General features: G+C 49.0%; 1 protein-coding gene across 2 annotated transcripts in view; it reads left to right on the top strand.

The window, feature by feature from the left end:
* Window positions 1-19,385, top strand: part of NGEF (neuronal guanine nucleotide exchange factor) — an 87,491-nt gene that overhangs the window by 9,914 nt on the left and 58,192 nt on the right. Inside the window, exons 2-3 of one of the 2 annotated variants that reach the window (XM_084780467.1) lie at window positions 13,266-13,603; window positions 15,550-15,664. The exons of the other annotated variant lie outside the window; for it this stretch is intronic. Coding sequence (XP_084636593.1) covers window positions 13,339-13,603; window positions 15,550-15,664 — 380 coding nt within the window. The 5' untranslated portion in view covers window positions 13,266-13,338. The remainder of the gene's footprint in view (window positions 1-13,265; window positions 13,604-15,549; window positions 15,665-19,385) is intronic. 2 annotated transcript variants of the gene reach the window in all.

Raw genomic sequence — 19,385 nt, 5'->3', positions numbered from 1 at the left:
CCTGGGGTAGTCGTCATGGAGATGGGGGGGGGGTCTAGCAGGTATTTAGTCTTAGATGAGGTGAGGACGGTAGGTGCCCACACTGAGAACAATACCCCTCTAAGAAGAAAGCACACTCCACACACTGAGGAAAGGTCATGTGATGACACAGGAGGGGCCACCTGCGCGCTATGGGCAGGAGCTTGCCAGAGCCCTGTCATGCTGGCCTTCTGGCCTCAAGCTTTCAGTATTTAGAGCTGGGAAGCTATAATTTTCTATTATGCCACCAGGTCCAACACACTTCGTTGTGGCGGTCCTGGCGGACGGACACCAATATTGGCCCTGACATTGTCAGGCCTCTATGAACCTTATGGCATGTGTGCCAATGGGCGAGTCGCAACTACTTAGACAAGCAGACTGACCACCTTACATCCCACAAGACCCAGTGCAGGATGGCCGATCTCTAACTCCTCCTGGGTAGCCATGAGAAGGCCACCATCCACTCCCGCTGTTTTCTCTGCACTTCACAAGCCTGCCTCTCTTCTCTTTGCCAGGGACAGCTAGCCTTGCCCACAGGGGACTGTGGCACATGCCAAGGGCTGAAGTGGCTGACCCTTAGGCCTGATCACTCCTCCCATGGATCACACCCTTACTAAGGGTGAGAAGACACAACAGAGGCCAAGCAAGCCCTGCTAGCCTGTGGCTTTCTCTTTTCTTCTTTCTTTCTTTCCTTTTCTTTTTCTTTCTTTCTTTTTTGGGGCAAGGCTTTACTATGCAGCCCTAGCTGGACTAGAACCAGAGTGCTAGGATTAAAGGCTTGAGCCATCATGTCCAGCTAAACCCACAGCCTCTAGGCCAGCCTGGTCTACAGAGTGAGTCCCAGGACAGCCAAGACTACACAGAGAAACTCTGTCTTGAAAAATTCTCTCTCTCTCTCTCTCTCTCTCTCTCTCTCTGTGTGTGTGTGTGTGTGTCTGTGTGTGTGTGTGTCTGTGTGTGTGTCTGTGTGTGTGTGTGTCTGTGTGTGTCTGTGTGTGTGTGTCTGTGTGTGTGTGAGAGAGAGAGAGAGAGAGAGGGAGAGAGAGAGAGAGAGAGAGAGAGAGAGAGAGAGAGAGAGAGAGAGAGGCTGAGACAAAGAGGAAAGAAAAAAGAAAAAAAAGAAAGGAAAGGAAAAAGAAAAAGAAAGAAAGAAAATAGGCTGATAGGAACACTAGCCTTTAGCTTATGGGAGAATTGCTATGAATTTGAGGCCAGCTTGGGCTATACCGAGAGTTCTAAAGAACCTCCGGCTATGGCAGAAGACCTTATCTCAAAAATTAACAATAATTAAACCAACAAGACAAACCCGGAGAGAAGGCTGAGTGCTTTCCTTCCCCACATCTCCAGCTGAGAGGAGCTGCTGTCTCCAGCACATCCCCAGGGGACTGGCTCTCAGTCCAGCCATCCACCAGAGCTGAGACAGAGAGTACATTTTACTCGGAAACAAATGGAACGCCTCTAATCCCTCAATTCATTCTTTCAAACAACCTTTGCCCATTATATATATTTCACAGTCTTTGACTCACTCCACACAGAGAAATAAAATTTACATAAGTGGACCATTTGTTTAGCCGGGAAGAGATAAAGAGTGACTCAGGGGATTTGTTTAAGCCTTGTCCATGTGATGAAAGAGGCACCATGATCTCTCTTGCTCCTTGAACTGTCATTGTACAGACAGAAGCTTCCAGAAGGAAAAGAGGCCAGAGGAGGGCATGCTCATATTTGGGATGATGGAGAGTCTAGGAAGTCCCTTGGGCCTGAAAGAGGGACAGGCTAGTCTCTCTTGGAGATACAGTAGTGCTCACAGTGAGGGAGGGACCCATGAGCATGGTAAGATGCATCCCACCCCACCCCACCCCACCCCGCCTCATGGGTGTGAACCACCAACCAAGGATATCTGTCCCCAAGTCCTGCTAGGGCCTCTTGAGGGGAACAACTTCTCTCCCCTCCCCCAATTTCAGGGGGATTAGAGATCAGAGGAAGATGAGCAGGCTCATACCAGACTTACTTACCAGGCTATAGGAGAGCTAGCAAGAGACACCTGCCTCACCCAGCACTCATTAAGCATGGGAGATGGGGGCATCCATAGACAAGCTGAGGGGACATCTGCACCTCCTTATGTTCCTACCCTCTAGCTTGCCCAGGGATCCCTGCACAGTGTGGAAGGAGGGTTACCAGCAAGCAGAGAAAGGCTCAGCCGCCTGATGGTCTAGTCCTAGGCCTGTGGCCCTGACCTTAGGTCACGGCAACTAGACTTCCTCAGCTGAAGGAGTCTCCTTCCTGTCCTGGGGAGCTGGCAGCCAATCCTTTGTTTGGGGTCTTGGATTCTGATTTTGCCTCACCCTCTTCCCAGATGTGTGATTTTAGGCAAGATCATCTGAGCATCTCAGAGTTTCAGAGAGAACCTGTGATGGCCCCTGCCACAGCCTCGGTTGCAGATTGGAGCGACAAGCAAGGGAGTTCAGTGGATAGTTCCAGCAGCCAGCCAGACTTGATTTCCCCTAGTAGGCTGGGAAGAACATGGGGTCTGAGTCTCAGTGCTTCCTTTCCAGAATGTTCTGTCTTGGCTATCACCTTCTGACCCAAGTTGCTACTGTCCTCCACGTTGGTAACAATGTCACAGGTAGGGGAAGGGAAGGTCAAGCTTTGCTATGTGTGACAGGACCCGGGAACCTTCTAGCCATGGTCTGACCAAATTATACCTGAAAATCTCTACCATAGGTTTGAGGAAATCCCTACCACAGGTTCAAACATTCCAGAGGGGAACTGGTTTGGGTGACCAGTGACAAGCCAGGAGGCCCTAAAGCCTCATAGCATAGGGCACAGCAAACTCTTTTAGCCTAACTACAAAGGCCAGTATCACAGCAGGCCTCTGGCTGGGTAGCCACCTGGTCTGGAGATGCCATTTGGTTAATAATGAGGCCCAGAGGTCACCTACAGTGGGACCCTAGGTTTTTGGGTCCTAGAACTAAAAAAAAAAAAAGAAAGAAAGAAAGAAAGAAAGAAAGAAAGATCAGAGAAACACACTTGCAACAGAAGCCAATACAGCTTTGTTTCTTGTGGGGTTTTTTGGGTTTTTTTTTTTTTTGTTGTTGTTGTTGTTGTTTTTAAAGATACAAAGTAGGAAGCTAGCAAAGCACAAAACAACTCAACTTGTCCTAATGCACAAAGGATGGGGAGGGAAGATGTCTTATGTCTCACAAGGCCAATTTTCCCCCATTTGTATAACACACCTTCTCCAAGAATGCTCTATCTATTAGGCGTAGTTTGATGACAACTTCACACATCATGTTTCTTTAGCATCTCTCCTAATGTCAATTTGATACAACCTAGAATGATCTGGGAAGGGAGCCTCCACTGAGGAACTGGCTAGGTCAGATCGACCGGTAAGCAGGTCTGGGAGAGATTGGCTTGTTTGTTAGTTGATGTAGGGGGGCTCAGCGCACGCACTATGGGTGGCATCATTTTGTAGGCAGCGTGGTCCTGAGCTGTGCAAGAAAATGAGCTGAGCGTAGCTGGCTTGTGAACCAGAGAGCAAGCGGCTTCTCCCACGGTTCCTGCTGTACTTCCTTGCTGTGAAGTGAGTTTGTGAAGTGAGTTCCCTGGTCAGAGGTAACGCAGAATGGGCTAGCAAGCAGGCCTGACCTAAGTGTCTGCTTTGAGTGAGATGCGGAATTGCAAGCCGCATAAACCCTTTTCTTTCTCCATGTTGCTTTTGGTTAAAGTGCCACAGCAACAGGAACAGATAAGAAATACAACATGGTGAATCTCCTTGAGACACAAGAGAGCCTCTGTGCCCATGCCAGGGCCTGGATTTAGTGGGCCTCTCTGTTTAGGTTTTCCCGCCTTCCTCTTTTCCCAACTGTTTTGTTTGTTTGTTTGTTCTTTCATATACTATTTTTGTTGTTGTTGTTTGTTTGTTTGTTTGTTTGTTTTTTGAGACAGGGTTTCTCTGTGTATCCCTGGCTGTCCTGGACTAGCTTTGTGCACCAGGCTGGTCTCAAACTCACAAAGATCCGCCTGCCTCTGCCTCCTGAATGCTGGGATTAAAGGTGTTTGTCACCGTGCCCAGTGTTCATTTACTAATTTTTAAAGATCTTCTAGACCTCACTCTCCAGCCTTACTATCTCATGCTGTGTCTGAAGGAGGCACAGTGGCGACAAGGCCAGGCAGCTTTTCCAGTCAGAAAGAGATAGTCAAGGAAGATCCGCCCCTGAGGACTTCGCACACATGTATATTCTGGGGCTTCAGACCAGTACCCCTTAATCAAAACTCATGTGTTAACTCTCCAGGGGACACTAAGGGCACCCAGGTGGGAGACATTTCCACAGAGACTGAGAACTGAGGACCAAGTACAATTAGACAATTCATAGCCACAAGGCCAAATCTCACAAGCACCCCGCAACCCCCTCCCCAAACACAAAGACCCTTGCTGTAGGCAGTCGTCATCCTTGAGGGCAGGAAGAGATGCTGGGAAGCTTCTGGAAAAGCAATCCTGACATGCTTTAGGATCTAGGTCTGGTTGCACCTGCATATTCAGCTATCAGTAAACATCCAACAGTCTGTACCCGGAATACAGGCACTGTGAGTTAGTAAGCTAAGCCCTTGGACATCTGTTTTAACATTAAAAACAGGCGAAAATATAAGGGAAGTGCCGGCATGCCTTCACCCTGAAGCCTAATCACACCACAAGGACCTAGAGGTTCCCCATGTGCTCCAGAGACTAAAACCCTGGCATTCTTTTATCCTTGGTTGAAGCCTTTTCAAATTCAGCCTAAAATGGCCTCAACTGATGACAGGCCAGGCTGGCTAATTAAAACCAGAGAAGCTGTTGACCCACACAGCTCAAACTAATGCTGCCATTTTTGGTAAATGTGTCTGATCTACTTGTCCTGCTGTGAGGGTATCATTTCCAGGGAAGGAGGCGCCTCCTTCAATCACCAAAGAGGCTATTCTCAGACTTCAGCTTAGAGCAAGGGTCCTCAACCAGTGGGTCGGGACCTCTTGGGGGGGGCATACAACCCTTTCACAGAGTTGCATGTCAGATATTCACATTACCATACATACCAGCGACAAATCACAGTAATGAGGTAGCAACAAAAGGAAGTTTATGGCTGGGGATCAGCATACCATGAGGAGCTGAACTGAAGGGCCGCAGCATGGGGGAGGTTGAGAACCACTATGCTAGAGAGTCCCCGAGAGGCTGGATAGAAAGATAGGGGAAAACCACAGGGACTGAAGAAGAGCTGAAGCTTCTCCAGCTAACAGGAAGCCTGAAAATTTCTAGAAACGTCACCAAAAATCCTCAAGGGAAGGAAACGTGCTAAATACCTTATAGGACTCTATAGTGTCTTCTGGTTTTATCTTACCAGACACTATCTGTAATCTTGATTACCAAGAGAGAAAAGATGGGGGAAAGGAATTACCTGGAAACCCTTTTAGATGAAGTTTGAGAAACATTTAAAGCTGTTTATGGCTAATAGCAAGACAGCCGACTGTGACTCCCTTGAGGAGTCTGTGCCACACTTGGGGACGACTTACATTCTTCTGAGTCTCTCTCTTCCTCCTAGCCCTTACGATTAAGCCTATACTACAATATCTTAAGAGCCGAGAGCGATGACACATGCCATTAATCTGAGCTCTGGTGTGGAGGTGTGGCGGTGGGGGAGTGGGGGAGCAGAGGCAGGTGGATCTCAGGGAGCTCAAGGCTAGAAAGGGGCGGGGGGCAGAGGTAGGCGGATTGGAGGCCAGCCTGGTCTACAGAGCTAGTCCAAGACATCCAAGGCTATACAGAGAAACCCTGTCTCAAAAGAACCATATATATGCTGGGCGTTGTGGTGCACGCCTTTAATCCCAGCATTCGGGAGGCAGAGGCAGTAGGATTGCTGTAAGTTTGAGGCCAGCCTGGTCTACAAAGTGAGTCTAGGACAGCCAAGGCTACACAGAGAAACCTTGTCTCAAGAAAACAAACAAACAAATAAAAACCCATACACACACACACACACGTATGTTGTGTGTGTGTGTGTGTGTGTGTGTGTGTGTATATGTCACAATGAGCCATGCTCAATTTCAGCCTCTGCCAAACCAATCTCTACCTCCCTCCCCACCTCTCTCTCCTTCTCTCCCTTTTCTTCTCACATTCTTTCTCTCTCTGACTCCCTCCATCCGTTGTCATGCCCCTCCCCTCTCTCTCCCTCTCTCTCCAATCTCCCTGCCTCAGAAAAACCAGTGTCCATCCACTCCCCTCCTTCTGGAGCCAACAAACCAACAAGCATGTCTTGGGAGGTTATGTCATGGGTTGTTCCCTGAATACCTCCCTGGCTTCCTTCCTCAGGTGTCTCCTCATGCCTAGAGCAGTCCCCTCACCAGGCCAGCAACGCAGCCACCTCACACACCTGAACCAGAGTCTCAGCTCCCTTCAAGCATCCACAGCACCTACTGCATCGGCCCTGGTCTTGGTTATGAGACCCGATTCTCCCTTTGCAGCATTGGACTTTCTCCCTTCCATCTGCGTCCACACTGAGCATGCATGACCATAGCTAGTTGGGGCTTTCCCCATAGACAGAGCTGGTGGGATTCCAGGCCTGACTGTGATCTCACCACCACCCCTAGGGTTTTGTTTCCTTTCTATTCTGGCCCCTATCCACAGCTAATACCCCCCACACACACACACACATACCACACATACACCCCCAGACACACAATACACACGCACACACACATACACACATACTCCAGGTCTTCCTTGGATGGTTTATCGGCACAGTTTGAACAACTGACACCAGGAGATGTCCCCCACCTGGGATCGTCCTCTGAGCTGTGGCCTCCTGTGACCTTCTTTTTTTTAAATTTCTTTTCCCTTGCAGCCACTTGCTCCTTCCTGTGGCTCATTTGAGCCTTGGAGGCTGAGCCTCATCTTTTGGCCTAGCTAATACCCTGAGTGGCCTACTGCAGAATGGGTACTTAAGTCACTTTGTGTGACTCTGCTTAAGGCCCCCAGATCTAGGGAGGATTCACTCCCACCTCGTTACTCTCAGCTGAGGAGGTGGGAAGTAAAAATAAGGACAGCAGCCATCTTCAGGCAGCCTCACTGTGTCTCATCCTCCTCCCTGGCCCAGCCCTCCACCTCTCAGAACCTCCATTTGACCTGTGGTATCCCTCAGACCCAGCTAGAGTGAGGGCAGCAGCAAGGACAGCTCACAAGCTAGGCTTCTCCCTCTCATATCTGCTGCAATGCTGGGGTTCTGTCCTCTAGGGCTTTGCTCAAGGGTGGCCCAGGCTGGCAGGATGAATGCGTCCAGAGAACCTGTCGTAAATGCAGCCTGGGCCCCACCCGGAACTCTTATGTCAGAATCTGGCGTTCAACAAGATCCCAGGTGATTTCCGCACTTGGGGAGTCTGAAAGGATTGTGGGTCAGGATCTTCTGCTCATGGGGCCTCCTCATCCCAGAAACTAGCTTCCCGTGATACAGATGCCTGAAGCCAGCTCCCTGTCCCTCCTATAACCTCCCAGGCCACTGACTCACCAACGAGGCCTTTGGCCCACAGCCCAGCTCGGGGAGCCTTAAGAGTCACATTTGGTTCATGTCCTCAAGCACCAAGGCGCATAAATGATGGCCACTCCTGCCTCTGACTCACCCCACAGTCTCCCCATATGGACCACATTCTCCCCAACTGTGAAGTCAGACACATGGGTTGTGATCCTGGCCACACCAGTTACCAGTGCTGTGGCCTTGGGCACGCCATGAGTCTTCTAAGGCTTCAGCTTTCTAAGGTGAGGTTAATGTCTATGGGCCTCACACTGTACTTGGTGGGCCTAACAAAGGTCATTCATGGATCCACTGGTTACTGTAGACCGCAGAGCGGGGGTGCCAACAGCAAAGTGGACCAAGTCCCATCCCTAAGGATCAAGGGACAGGGAGGGACATCAGGATGCGTGTCGCAGGCCAGCAGGTATTTGTTGACTAAATGGAAGCTGAGTCCTCAGCTCCCTCTCTACTTCCATTCACAAAGCCGTCCCCACAAATCTCTACCTGGAAGCCACATCTGGATCAGAAGGACCCAGGGCTCAAAGCTACTGAGGATTCCAAGGAGAATGTTAAATGATCCAGCTGTTGGCGTTCCAGCAGTTAGTGACTACAGAGCAATCTATGCAGTTCTGCCAAGATTCCGAGCTTGGTCTTTTTGTTTGCTTGCTTGTTTGTTTGTTTTTGGTTTTTGACTTTTGGAGACAGGGTTTCTCTGTGTAGCCTTGACTGTCCTGGACTCACTTTGTAGACCAGGCTGGGCTTGAACTCACAGCGATCTACCTGCCTCTGCCTCCCGAGTGCTGGGATTAAAGGAGTGCGCCACCACCTCTCGGCTCCACGCTTGGTCTTCTATTGCCGGCATCTGTCCACCACTGAAGTGCACATGAGATTGATTTCCATATAGCTTTGTAGACTATCTCTCCTCTCTCTCTCTCTGTGCTCCCCCAAAGAAGGAAGGATCTGGGAGTGTATTTTCTCAGGGTTCACAGCTGCCCCTCTTTCTTAGAGAAACTGGCTAACATGGTCTATGCTCTACCCCGGCTTCTTATTCTTCCACAATGGCCTCCTCAGCTTCCCAAGATCACAGAACTTTAGCCAGAAGAGGCTGTGGAGCATGAGGCTCCCACCCACACCCACCCACCTCCACCTACTCCCACCCCACACACACAGAAACTGAAGTCTGACCTGCCCAACGTTAACGCAGCTGGTCCTGGGCTCTAGCTCCGAGCCCTTGGCCGTTGCCCACATGCCCACGTGCCCACAGCAGCATATAGTGACTGCTGATGACCAGCTCTGACCAGACAATGGTGGGCAGATTTGAACATTTAGACCAACAGAATGACGAGGTCACCTGCTACCTAGCTTCCGCTCCATGGCCGCCAGGAAAAGTCAAGCAGGAGGGAACCTCCACTGACCGTGGTTAGCAGGGGCTGCGATGGGGCCCAAGGGAGCTCGCTGGAATAAAGGAGCTGTATTTAGATGGGGCATCCCACCAGCTGTGCACATTGGCCAACTCATAAAACACAATCTAAAACCAGCAGGACGTCTTACTCTATGTAAATCTGGTTTCAATTTGTAAAAACGCAGCTTCCAATGACGCAGAAGTCACTTCTCCCTCTGTGACGAAATAACTGGCAAGAAACAACGTATGGAAGGAAGGAAGTCTGAGCAGCAGATGTGAGCATGACGCAGCTAGCGGGTCACAGGGCACACACGGTCAGGCAGCAGAGACACACGGTCAGGCAGCAGAGAGCAATGAAGGCGGGTGCTCAGCTCGGTTTCCCTGATAGCAACGAATGCAATGTTGAGCTTGGTTTCTCTGTTTTTATTCAGCCTAAAACTCCAGCCCATGAGATGTTGCTGCCCATAGTTAGTGTGGGTCTAACTACTTTAATTAATCTAGTCTAGATAACCCCTCCTAGGCATGCCCAGGGGTTCATCTCTTCTGTAATTCTAGAGATGGACCGCCACATGGATGTTACTATAATGTGGTGACAACTGCAAGGGCTTGGGAAGGTGCGTCCAGGTCCCCAGCCTGCAGCAATGCCTGGAGATGGAAGAACCACTGTGAGATAAGGCCCGGGGGCGGGGGGGGGGGGGGAGTGCAGGGGAGGTTAGGTCTTTGAGGACATTTCTTTGAAGGGAATGTTGGGGTTCAGGCCCTTTCCAGTGTCTTCCTTCCAACTGTCACGGGGTGAGAAGCTTCCTCCCTAAGTGTTCCCAACACAATGTGCTACTTCCGCACAGGCCCAGGGCAGCAGAGCCAGTCACCCGTGGATGGAAGTCCCTAAAGCCATGATCCAAAGAGACCTTTTCTCTCCACAAGTTCTTTTCCGTTTTGTTTAAGACAGCGACTCGCTACACATGCCTGGCTAGCCTGGAAACGTGCCATAGAAACCATCCTGGCCTTGAACTCACAAAGATCCACCAGCCTCTCAGGTGCTGGAATTAAAAGTGTGCACCACCCCACCCAGCTCTTGTAAGTGCTTGATCTCTGGTATTTTGTGGCTGCAACAAAAAGCAAACTGAAACAATAGTGACAATAATGACTTTGAAAGTCAAAATGCCCAGGTTAAGGTCAGAGCAGAAAGATGGCAGCGAGGCAGTCAGTCAGCTCCCATCGGGTGTTCCTGCTGTGGAGTCCCCTTAATCAGCTACCCTGAAACTGGCATGGTCTAACCCAAAAGTGGCCCCACCCACATCTCTGACAGGCCTCACCATCCTGATACCCTCACCACCATTAGAGCTCGGGTTGCTCTTTCTCCATGAGTCACCATCCCAGATTCCTCACATTCCCTTTGTCTCCCAGACCCTGGGCCGGGTCTCCACCTGCCACACCTATATGATGCCTGTCACACAGCCTGCCACACCTCAACATACCTCAACACTGTCATTGTGCTCCTAGACTTTTGACCCTGATACCTGCTGGATCTGTCTTTTCAAGGGCCTGTAAAATTCAGAATGGCTTCCACACAGTGGCCCCTATACCACAGCTCTTCCCTTACTCTGGGACCCCTTTCTCTTCTTTTCTCAGATGGAGCTTTGAACTGAGCGCACAGCCTCAGTGGAGGAGTTGGGGGTGGGGTGAGAGGCATAGCAGGCAGCTGGAAGAAGAGAGATGCCAGGGTAGGTGGGTACCACTGAAACCTCACATCTCAAAGCTCTCTGCTTCCTTCCGTGACCAGGAGTTTTGTCCCCACGCGGCCCTGCAAAGTCTCTCAGCCTTATATTTAGCTATGGTTTTCATTTCAGCCCTCCCTTTCTGTCCCCGGAGGACAGAGAGACCTAGTTGCTCCTGGTTCCCTGACTCCACTCTCGCTGTCCCTGCAGCCTGAGCAGTCAGTTATTCACCACTACAGAGTGAGGCCAGGGTCCTCTGCTCATCTGGCTGGGACAGACACTTTGTTCTTGTCCGTGACTCATGGACACTGCGGCTCTTAACTGCAGCCACAGTCCCTGTTGTCCTAGGCTGGACTTGCCGTTGTGGGAATCATCCCTTGGTGCTGCTGGGGCTGGGGGTCCTCATCCTTCTGGGAACTCTTTCAAGGGATGGAACATGAATGATCCAACCTCAATATGATCTTTTAGACACTGCAACCTTCTCTGGATATCTGAGGTGGCAGCATCAGGCTTTGCTAGACAGGGACCTCACAGATCATACAGTAATTTTTGGTTTGGTTTTTGGCTTTTTGAGACAGGGTTTTTCTGTGTAGCCTTGACTGTCCTAGACTCGCTTTGTAGACCAGGCTGGCCTCGAATTCACAGAGATCCACCTGCCTCTTCCTCCAGAGTGCTGGGATTAAAGGTGTGCGCCACCACGCCTGGCACAGCATTTTTTAACGGACCGAGAAACATTAAGTTCTAGGACATCCAGGGCTGTGTAGAGAGACCCTATCTTTAAAAAAAAATTAAAAAATAAAAATAACTTAAGACAAGCATTGTGGTGCACGCCTTTAATCCCAGCACTTGAGAGGCAGGCAGATCCCTGTGAGTTCAAGGCCAGCCTGGTCTACATAAGTTCCAGGACAGCCACAGCTACTTATATAGTAAGACCCTGTCTTGAAAACAAAACAAGTGAACGGTAAAAGAAATGGTAACCAGGGTAGAAGTGGCAATCCCTACACAGCGTGAACGCAGGTAGCACTTCAATGCCTGGCCGTGCTGCTCAGAGGTAGGTAGGCTCTTTCTCAGTGAGTCCCTGCCTCCTCAGGCCTTTGCACAGCTTGTGTCTGCTTGGCTATGTATAGAAAAGACTGTTGAGGGAATGCAAGCATCCCTGCAGGCAGGGAGCGGGGGAAAGGTGCTGCCTCTCTGCATGTGCCACAGGGGGGTGATTCTGGGGTGTGGGGTTCAGGCTTCAAACCCTGCCTTGGACAAAGCCATTCTCTATCTCTGGGGACCCTCATGCTAGGCTGCTACCCTGAGGATCAGGTGTGCTGGAGAGACAGGATGAGGGCTGGGCAGAGACTGGGTAAGAAAAAGAATGTGTGGGCAGGTCCTGCACTCAGTTCCCACTGTCCCTGTTTTATAGAAGAAGGCGTGAAACTGCTTAAGTGTTCCCGGAGTCTCTGACTAACAAAGAATGCGATGGCAGCTCTGACCCATGGCCCAGAAACCAGCCCCAGTATACACAGCTTCTACGCATGACTTTTGCACCCATAAAATCTCCATGGCTTCACCACCCAGAACAACGCCCTACCAGTGTGGCACTCGTTCTCCAAAGCCCCTGGTCCATCACTATCTCAGATCCCCATCCTGGAAGGAGGTCCGTGGTGGGAGGGAGCTAGGTTTAACCGTCTAGCCCTGGATCACTCTGCTGCGCCTCCTTTTTCCTGCTACAAGTGTCTTAGTTTGAAATATATGTTAGGGCTGGGCAGTGGTGGCGCACGCCTTTAATCCCAGCACCCGGGAGGCAGAGGCAGGTGGATTGCTGTGAGTTCAAGGCCAGCCTGGTCTGAAAAGTAAGTCCAGGACAGCCAAGGCTACACAGGGAAACCCTGTCTTCAAAAACCAAAAAGAAGGAAAGAAAGAAAGAAAGAAAGAAAGAAAGAAAGAAAGAAAGAAAGAAAGAAAAAGATATATGTTAGACAGTTGCTCAGGGCGGGGGTGGGGTGGGGTGGGGTGGGGTGGGGTGGGGTAGGGTGGGGTGGGGTGGGGTGGGGTGGGGTGGGTAGCTAGCCTATGTGACTCCAGCCCATGGCATGAGCTTCTTACACAAAGAGGCCACTAACCCATTTGCACTTGGCCACCAGATGATGGGAAAACTTTGCTTTCACTGAGTTCAAGTTTGCTCAGACATAAATGGACCCTGTCGATACCAGCACCTTTTGCGTTTGCCCGACAGCCCGTCCTGCTGCATCTGCCCTGACTGTCCTCCCCCCGCCGCTCTCCTAGAATTCTCTCACTGTTTGCTGATTTCCATGCCTAGAGTCACTCAGGAAACATTTACTTGCAAGTTAGTTGTACAGACTATGTTAAGTGTTCTCTTTTAAAGCGCCGCCCGATGAACAGGATAAACATGCCTCAGTTACACAGTGACACGCAACTGCCTCCAAACGAGCAGTTGGCTCCACTATTCTAGATGGCAAAGCCACGCTCGGTTGGGTATGTGGATCATGCCAAATCTCATCAAACCCCGGCAGAAAAGGAGTCTCTGCTCTGAATGGACCACTTGGCCCAGTGACTCCAACTGACAATCATTCTCTGCCTGTTCTAAAGCGCTGAAAACTGATGGAGCCAGGGAGGTTGCTGACCCCAGCGGTCCTGCTGAGAAACCATTAGGTCTATTGCCATGGAGACCAAAGACTCTGAGGACCGGGGAAAACCTCAGAGGAAATCAGTGAGCAGCTCATGGAAAAGCAATCATGGCCCAGCTGAGACGAGGCGGCCCAAGCTACTTCCGGAGAAGAGGGAGGCACCCGAGGCTGCCGAGGAGACTCAAGATGAAGAACCCCACTGCCGCATCCCAATCCAGAGGAATTCCATCTTCAACCGTGCCATGAGACACAAAAGCAAGGCCAGGGGCACGTCTGAGCAGAGCGCCGGTCACCGAGCAGGTCAGTGCCAAAGAGACCTGTCACGTGGGTTACTGATGCTGATGCTCAGAGTCTCAGTGACAGAAAGGAGAACAAAAGGCCCTGGAGATGGTCAGGGATGGGTCCAGCAAGGTAGAGCACGCGAGGTCACTGTCTAAAGAGTTCTCCTTCCCATAGTACAACATGCCCTTTTCAGAGAAAGTGTCACCTCAGGTCACACAACAAGAGAGGCTTCTCTTGAAGAGACAGATGACACTATCCACGTCCCACACATCTATAATCCCAGGACTAGGTAGGAAGACTGAGAGTCTCAGACTAGCCTGGCTGCATAATGAGACTCGTCTTTAAAACCATAGCTTATCAGCGAGCTGCTTTAGGTCTTTTGTGTACACCATCTTTGGGACTTGTTGAGTGTTTATAGCATACATAGCCCTTTGTGTTAACTTGCCAAATCCTCACTGGAAATAAATACTCAATCTGGATTTAGATCTCATAAAATGTACAGTCAAAAGAAGTAAATTTACATACCCAAACTCTTCCAAATACTCTTAGGAGTTTTCCAATCATCGAACCGTCGCTCTGTTTTCATGTTTGGGTTTAAATTAAGCTGAATGAAAGGGAAAATTCATTTCTACAGCCGGAGCTACCACATCTCAAGTATGCCAGAGGCACATGTGGATGGCAGCTGCCCCGTTGGACAGACTTGTAATATATAGAAAAACATAGGTAGCTGCCAGATCTGGGGCCACAGGGGTCCTTTGGTGCTGGAGGGAAAAGTAGGCATGTTCATCAGCTTTCCACTGCTGTGATAAAACACTCAAGAAAAATCAACGGGAAGAAAGAAACGTCTATTTGGGCTTATAGCTACAAGAGGTTTGTCAGGACCTGCTGCTTTGGCCAGGGATGAGGCAGGATGTCTAGATGGTGGAAGGTATGGTGGGGGAGAGTAAGGGGTCAGAGGGAGAGAGATGGCGGGAGAGTCTAAGAAAAGATCATCTGAGATAATCCAATGGTTGGCTTCTTCCTCAGGTCCCGCCTCCTTCTGTGTTCACCAGCTCCCAATAGCGCCACCACATGGGGGCAAAGGTTTTAACATGTGAACCTCTGAACATTTCATGCAAACCCAGATGATGGCACAGGGCTGCATTGGAGGATGAGGGTGGAGAGGAAAAAAAAAAAAAAAAAAAGAGGCTCCAGGAAGCTCCAGAGCCAAACCTGGGGACACAAATGGAGACAAGAGCAGGGTCACCTCCTTCCCTGTCCCCTACACTGCCACTGGTGGCTCAGCCCACAGATATGTCAGTCTCATTAGAAAGCCCGGTGGTGAAAGCGATTCCTCACTCTTCTCTGGAGTTAACTGGGCGGCGGCCATCTGAAATTCCTCCACCCAGGGTCCATAGGGAACCCCCATCTCTGTTTCACTGCACAGGATGGGGAGGGGACTAGGAGCAGACGACACGCCCCTGGCCACTAGGCTTCCCTGATCTGTGCCCTAAGGACAGAAGACAGCAAGGACTCGGGGTTCACCATGTGCAGATTGGAGCTCAAAGTCACAAAGCCCCTCCTCCCTTTCATCTGCTGAAAATGTCCCCCTCATGAACCCACTACAGCAGCAGCATTGCCTACCCACTGGGATGATGTGACATTCTAGGTATGGCTCGATCACCCACTGATTAGGACTCAGATGTTGAGATTAGACATGAAGAGGGTGACAAGCCACAAAAGGGTTCCGGGGACATGAGCTCACAGTGGAAGCTCTGAATGCCCCAGCAGGAGCGATTATATGAAGTTGCTGGTATCACAGTTATAAGCTCCATGGCGATGAAATCCCAGGTCAAATACTACACAACGCATAGCAAATCTCCCTTTGGAAAGTGAGAGGAAGAGCCACCTTCATTTTGGGACGAGGCGACAGCCACTACAGTCAGTCATACTTACTCCATTTTTTTTTTTTTTAAATACCACAGATTCGTCAGAAATGGGGAAATCTGTAAATGAAACCTTGACCTTCAGTCTACCCCAGGGCAGAATGCCGTCCTGGAGACTCCCAACACAGTGGCGCTCAGGGGCTCAGGAAGCCAGGTAAGGCATGGAAACCCAGAAGAGGCTGGGCTTGAAGGGCATGGCAGGCACCCGCACCTCGAGTCTTTTCAAGTCTTCTCAGAGCTACAGGGTGTGTTTGTCATTGTGCTGGCATGACAGATGTGCACCAGCACACCCGGTCCCTATGGTGCCGGGGACCAAAGCCAGGGCTCCCGCACACTAGATGAACACCCCACCGCCTTAGCCACGCCCACAGCTGCTTGTTTTAAATTTCTCTTACAGTGACTTGGGTGCTTGTATTTTTTCAATCCACAGTTTCCTTTTGTGAAAACTATCTACTCAGTCACAAAATAGGACTTGGGAGATGTTGTATATGCTGAGGAATAAAAAAGAAAGACGATAGTGACACCACCCTAGAGAGGTTTTTAATAAATTGCACGTGTGCTTGGTCACTTTCCTGTGTGTTTTATACGTGCTCTCTCTCCATAAAGCAGGTTTTACTAGTCATTCTTTTTGCTGTCTACTCATTTATCATAGACACCTGTGTTCTAAATAGTTCTCTACACTTGTATGGAACAGCCAGCGATACCACGTGCTGCCGTGTGATGGGACTTTGATTTATTCCTTGTGCTCTAATTTGTTGGGTATTTGGATATTCTGTCTGTTGGAATTGTTTTGTTTGTTTTTTGAGACAGGGTTTCTCTGTGTAGCCTTGGCTGACCTAGACTCACTTTGTAGACCAGGCTGGCCTCTAACTCACAGCGATCCACCTACCTCTGCCTCTTGAGTGCTGGGATTAAAGGTGTGTGCCACCACACCTGGCTCTGTCAGTGGGAACTGAATTTAGCTACTGTCTCAATCAGGGTTTCTATTGCTGTGATGAAACACCATTACCAAAAGCAAGCTGGGGAGGAGAGGGTTTATTCGGCCTACACTTCCAGATCATTCTTCATCATCAAAGGAAGTACGGACAGGAACTCAAGCAGGACAGGAACTTAGAGGCAGATGTCACAGAGGCCATGGAGAGGTGTGGCTTGCTGGCTTGCTCACATGGCTTGCTCAGCCTGCCTTTTTTTTTTTTTTTTTTTTAACAGAACCCAGAACCAGTAGCTCAGAGATGGCACCACCCACAATGGGCTGGGCCCTCCCCTGTTGACCACTAATAAAAAAAAAAAAGCCCCACAAACTTGCCTGCAGCCAGATCTTATGGAGAAATTTTCTTAATTGAGGTTCCCTCCTCTCAAATGACTTCAGCTTTTGTCCAGTTGACACAAAACTGTTTAGCACAGTACTTGTAGAAAGAAAGAAAGAAAGAAAGAAAGAAAGAAAGAAAGAAAGAAAGAAAGAAAGACAAAAAGAAAAGCCACCTGACCCATTTGGCTTCTGTGTAAAAGTCCAAGGATTATGGCTGAAGTTCCTCATGCCTTCATGGGTTGAGGCTCCTCCCCGCACCCACTCTGTCACCTGTTAAGATGACTGCCTGAGCTCCAGCCGTCACAGCTACAGTTCAGGAGGGAGAAAGGGAGGCGTTGATGGTTCCTGTCGCTCTGCTTTTCTTCTAAGTGGCTTCCTTGAAGGTCTACCAACCAACCCTACTTATATCTCACTGGCTAAAACCACATTGTGTGACACCTACACTTACAAAGGACATTGGGAAAGGAGTCTGTTCAGGCTGGACTGGCTTCTTTCCCTCTGTGTACCAGCTTTTACTCTAAAAAACGGTGGTTTATCAGTACCGCTCTAGTTTATATTTCCCTGATGACTGTGAGGTTGAGTGTTTTTATATGCATTTTTTGGCTCTCCACTGACTTTCTTTTCAGTGGTGCCCATATAGATCATTTTCCCATTGCTTGTTTATTTTTATATTTGTAGTTCTTTATATGTCAAATTAAAGAAAACCCACGGCCAAGCTAAGCATGATAATTACACCTGTCACTGCAGTACTCGGGACTCAGAGGCAGGAGGATCTCCATGGGTTCAAGGCTGCCCTGGCCTACATAGTGAGTTCCAAGACAATCTGAGCTACAAAACAAAACAAAACAAAACAAAACAAAACAAAAAAAAAACCAACAACAACAACAACATAAAACAAAAGACAAAAAACAAAAATCCAAAACAAATTGCTCTTGCCCTGAGACACACATTGCAAACATCTCTACCCATGCATCAAAATTGTCCTGTCTTCCTGGTGAGCATGGATTTTTAACTTTGGTGGCATTAGCTTATCAGCATGGTTCTCTTCTTGCTCGTTACTGTGCTCTCACTGTCTGACTTCCATGGACGTCCATGCTTTGCGTTCCGCATCTCTGCCTTGCAGTCCATGTGGCCACTGAGCTGCTTCTGTCCCATTCACATAAACGGCCTTCAGTTTCCGTCAATGAATGACATCTGCGCCTTGTCACTTATTTACTGTTTTCTTTCTCTTTTGTTTGTGTGTGTTTATTTTATTTTTTTTATTTTTTTGCTATGTAACCCATGCTGGCCTTGAGTTCACTACATAATCTAGACTGACCTTAACCTGCTTCAGCCTCCTAAGTCCTGGGATTACACATAGGAGCCACTGTGCCCAGTTCACGGATGCTTTTTCAGAAGGTGCCACACTGTGTGCACTCAGGTGGGTTTGTCTCTAGGTTTTTCATTGCTCTGGCTGACTATCCTTATATCCAGTACCACACTGTCTCAAATTCTGTAGCTTTATGTTTAAAATCTAGTAGTGCGAGCCTCCTACATTACTCTTTTTAAAGACAGGCCTGACTATTTTAAGTTTTGTGTTCCTGTATAAGTACATTTTAGAATCAGGATGTCAATTTCTACTCTAAAAAATATGTCTGTTAGGACTGAAGCTGAAATTGCATTATGCTTACAGATAAATTTGGGGATTCTTGGCTCCTTAAATTGTTTGGTCCATGAATATATCCCAACTTATTTAGTTATGAATATACCCCTTCTATTTAAATGTCTTTTAAAAAAACTAAGCCAGTGCTAATTGTAGGTCTTAGAAGAGGAGTTTTATACATATCTTTTAATCTTTGTTGTTCATTTATGCATGTGTGTTCTTGAGCATATGTGTGTTTGTATGTGTACTACCATGTTCCTGTGGAGGTCAGAGGACGGCCTGGGGCGTCCTCGCCTTCTGCCTTGTTTGAGTCAAGGTCTCATGTTCACCACTAGGTAAGCAGGGCTGGCTTACAGTGAGTTTGCAAGGACTCTTGCGTCTCCTTGGAAACACCGGAATTACAGATGTGCACTGCTGTGTCTGGCTTTACGTGGACTCTATGGGACCTGAACTCTGGTCCCAACCTGGCCTCAAGCTGATGCAGAGGCCATGGAAGAGTGCTTACAGAAGCCAGGGCCTCCATCCCAGGGAAGGCACCACCCACCATAGGATGGGCCCCTCCCGGTTGATCACTAGTTGAGAATTTGCCTTACAGCTGGATCCCATGGAGGCATTTCCTCAACTGAGACTCCTTCCTCTCTGATGACTCTAGCTTATGTCAAATTGACACAAAACCAGCCAGTAGAGTCAGTTTGGATTTTTCAGTGCTCAGAATCTTACCCCAGTAAATACAGTCTCACTTCATTTCAATCTTCAGAGCTCTTGTTGTTTCCCTGTATGGCACCAGCTTGATGACAAAGCTGAATCCAAGTAGCTGCGGTAGACATCCTTATTCGTTCCCTGGCGTAGTCTGCTTTGGTTACAAAGATCAGATACCTAGTCAGACTTGCTCAAGTAATTAATTAGAGACAAAATCTGGAATTC

Source organism: Acomys minous (genome assembly GCF_964271855.1).
Source record: "Acomys minous genome assembly, chromosome: 4".
Classification (NCBI taxonomy): domain Eukaryota; kingdom Metazoa; phylum Chordata; class Mammalia; order Rodentia; family Muridae; genus Acomys; species Acomys minous.
This window is presented reverse-complemented; position numbering and strand designations above follow the sequence as displayed.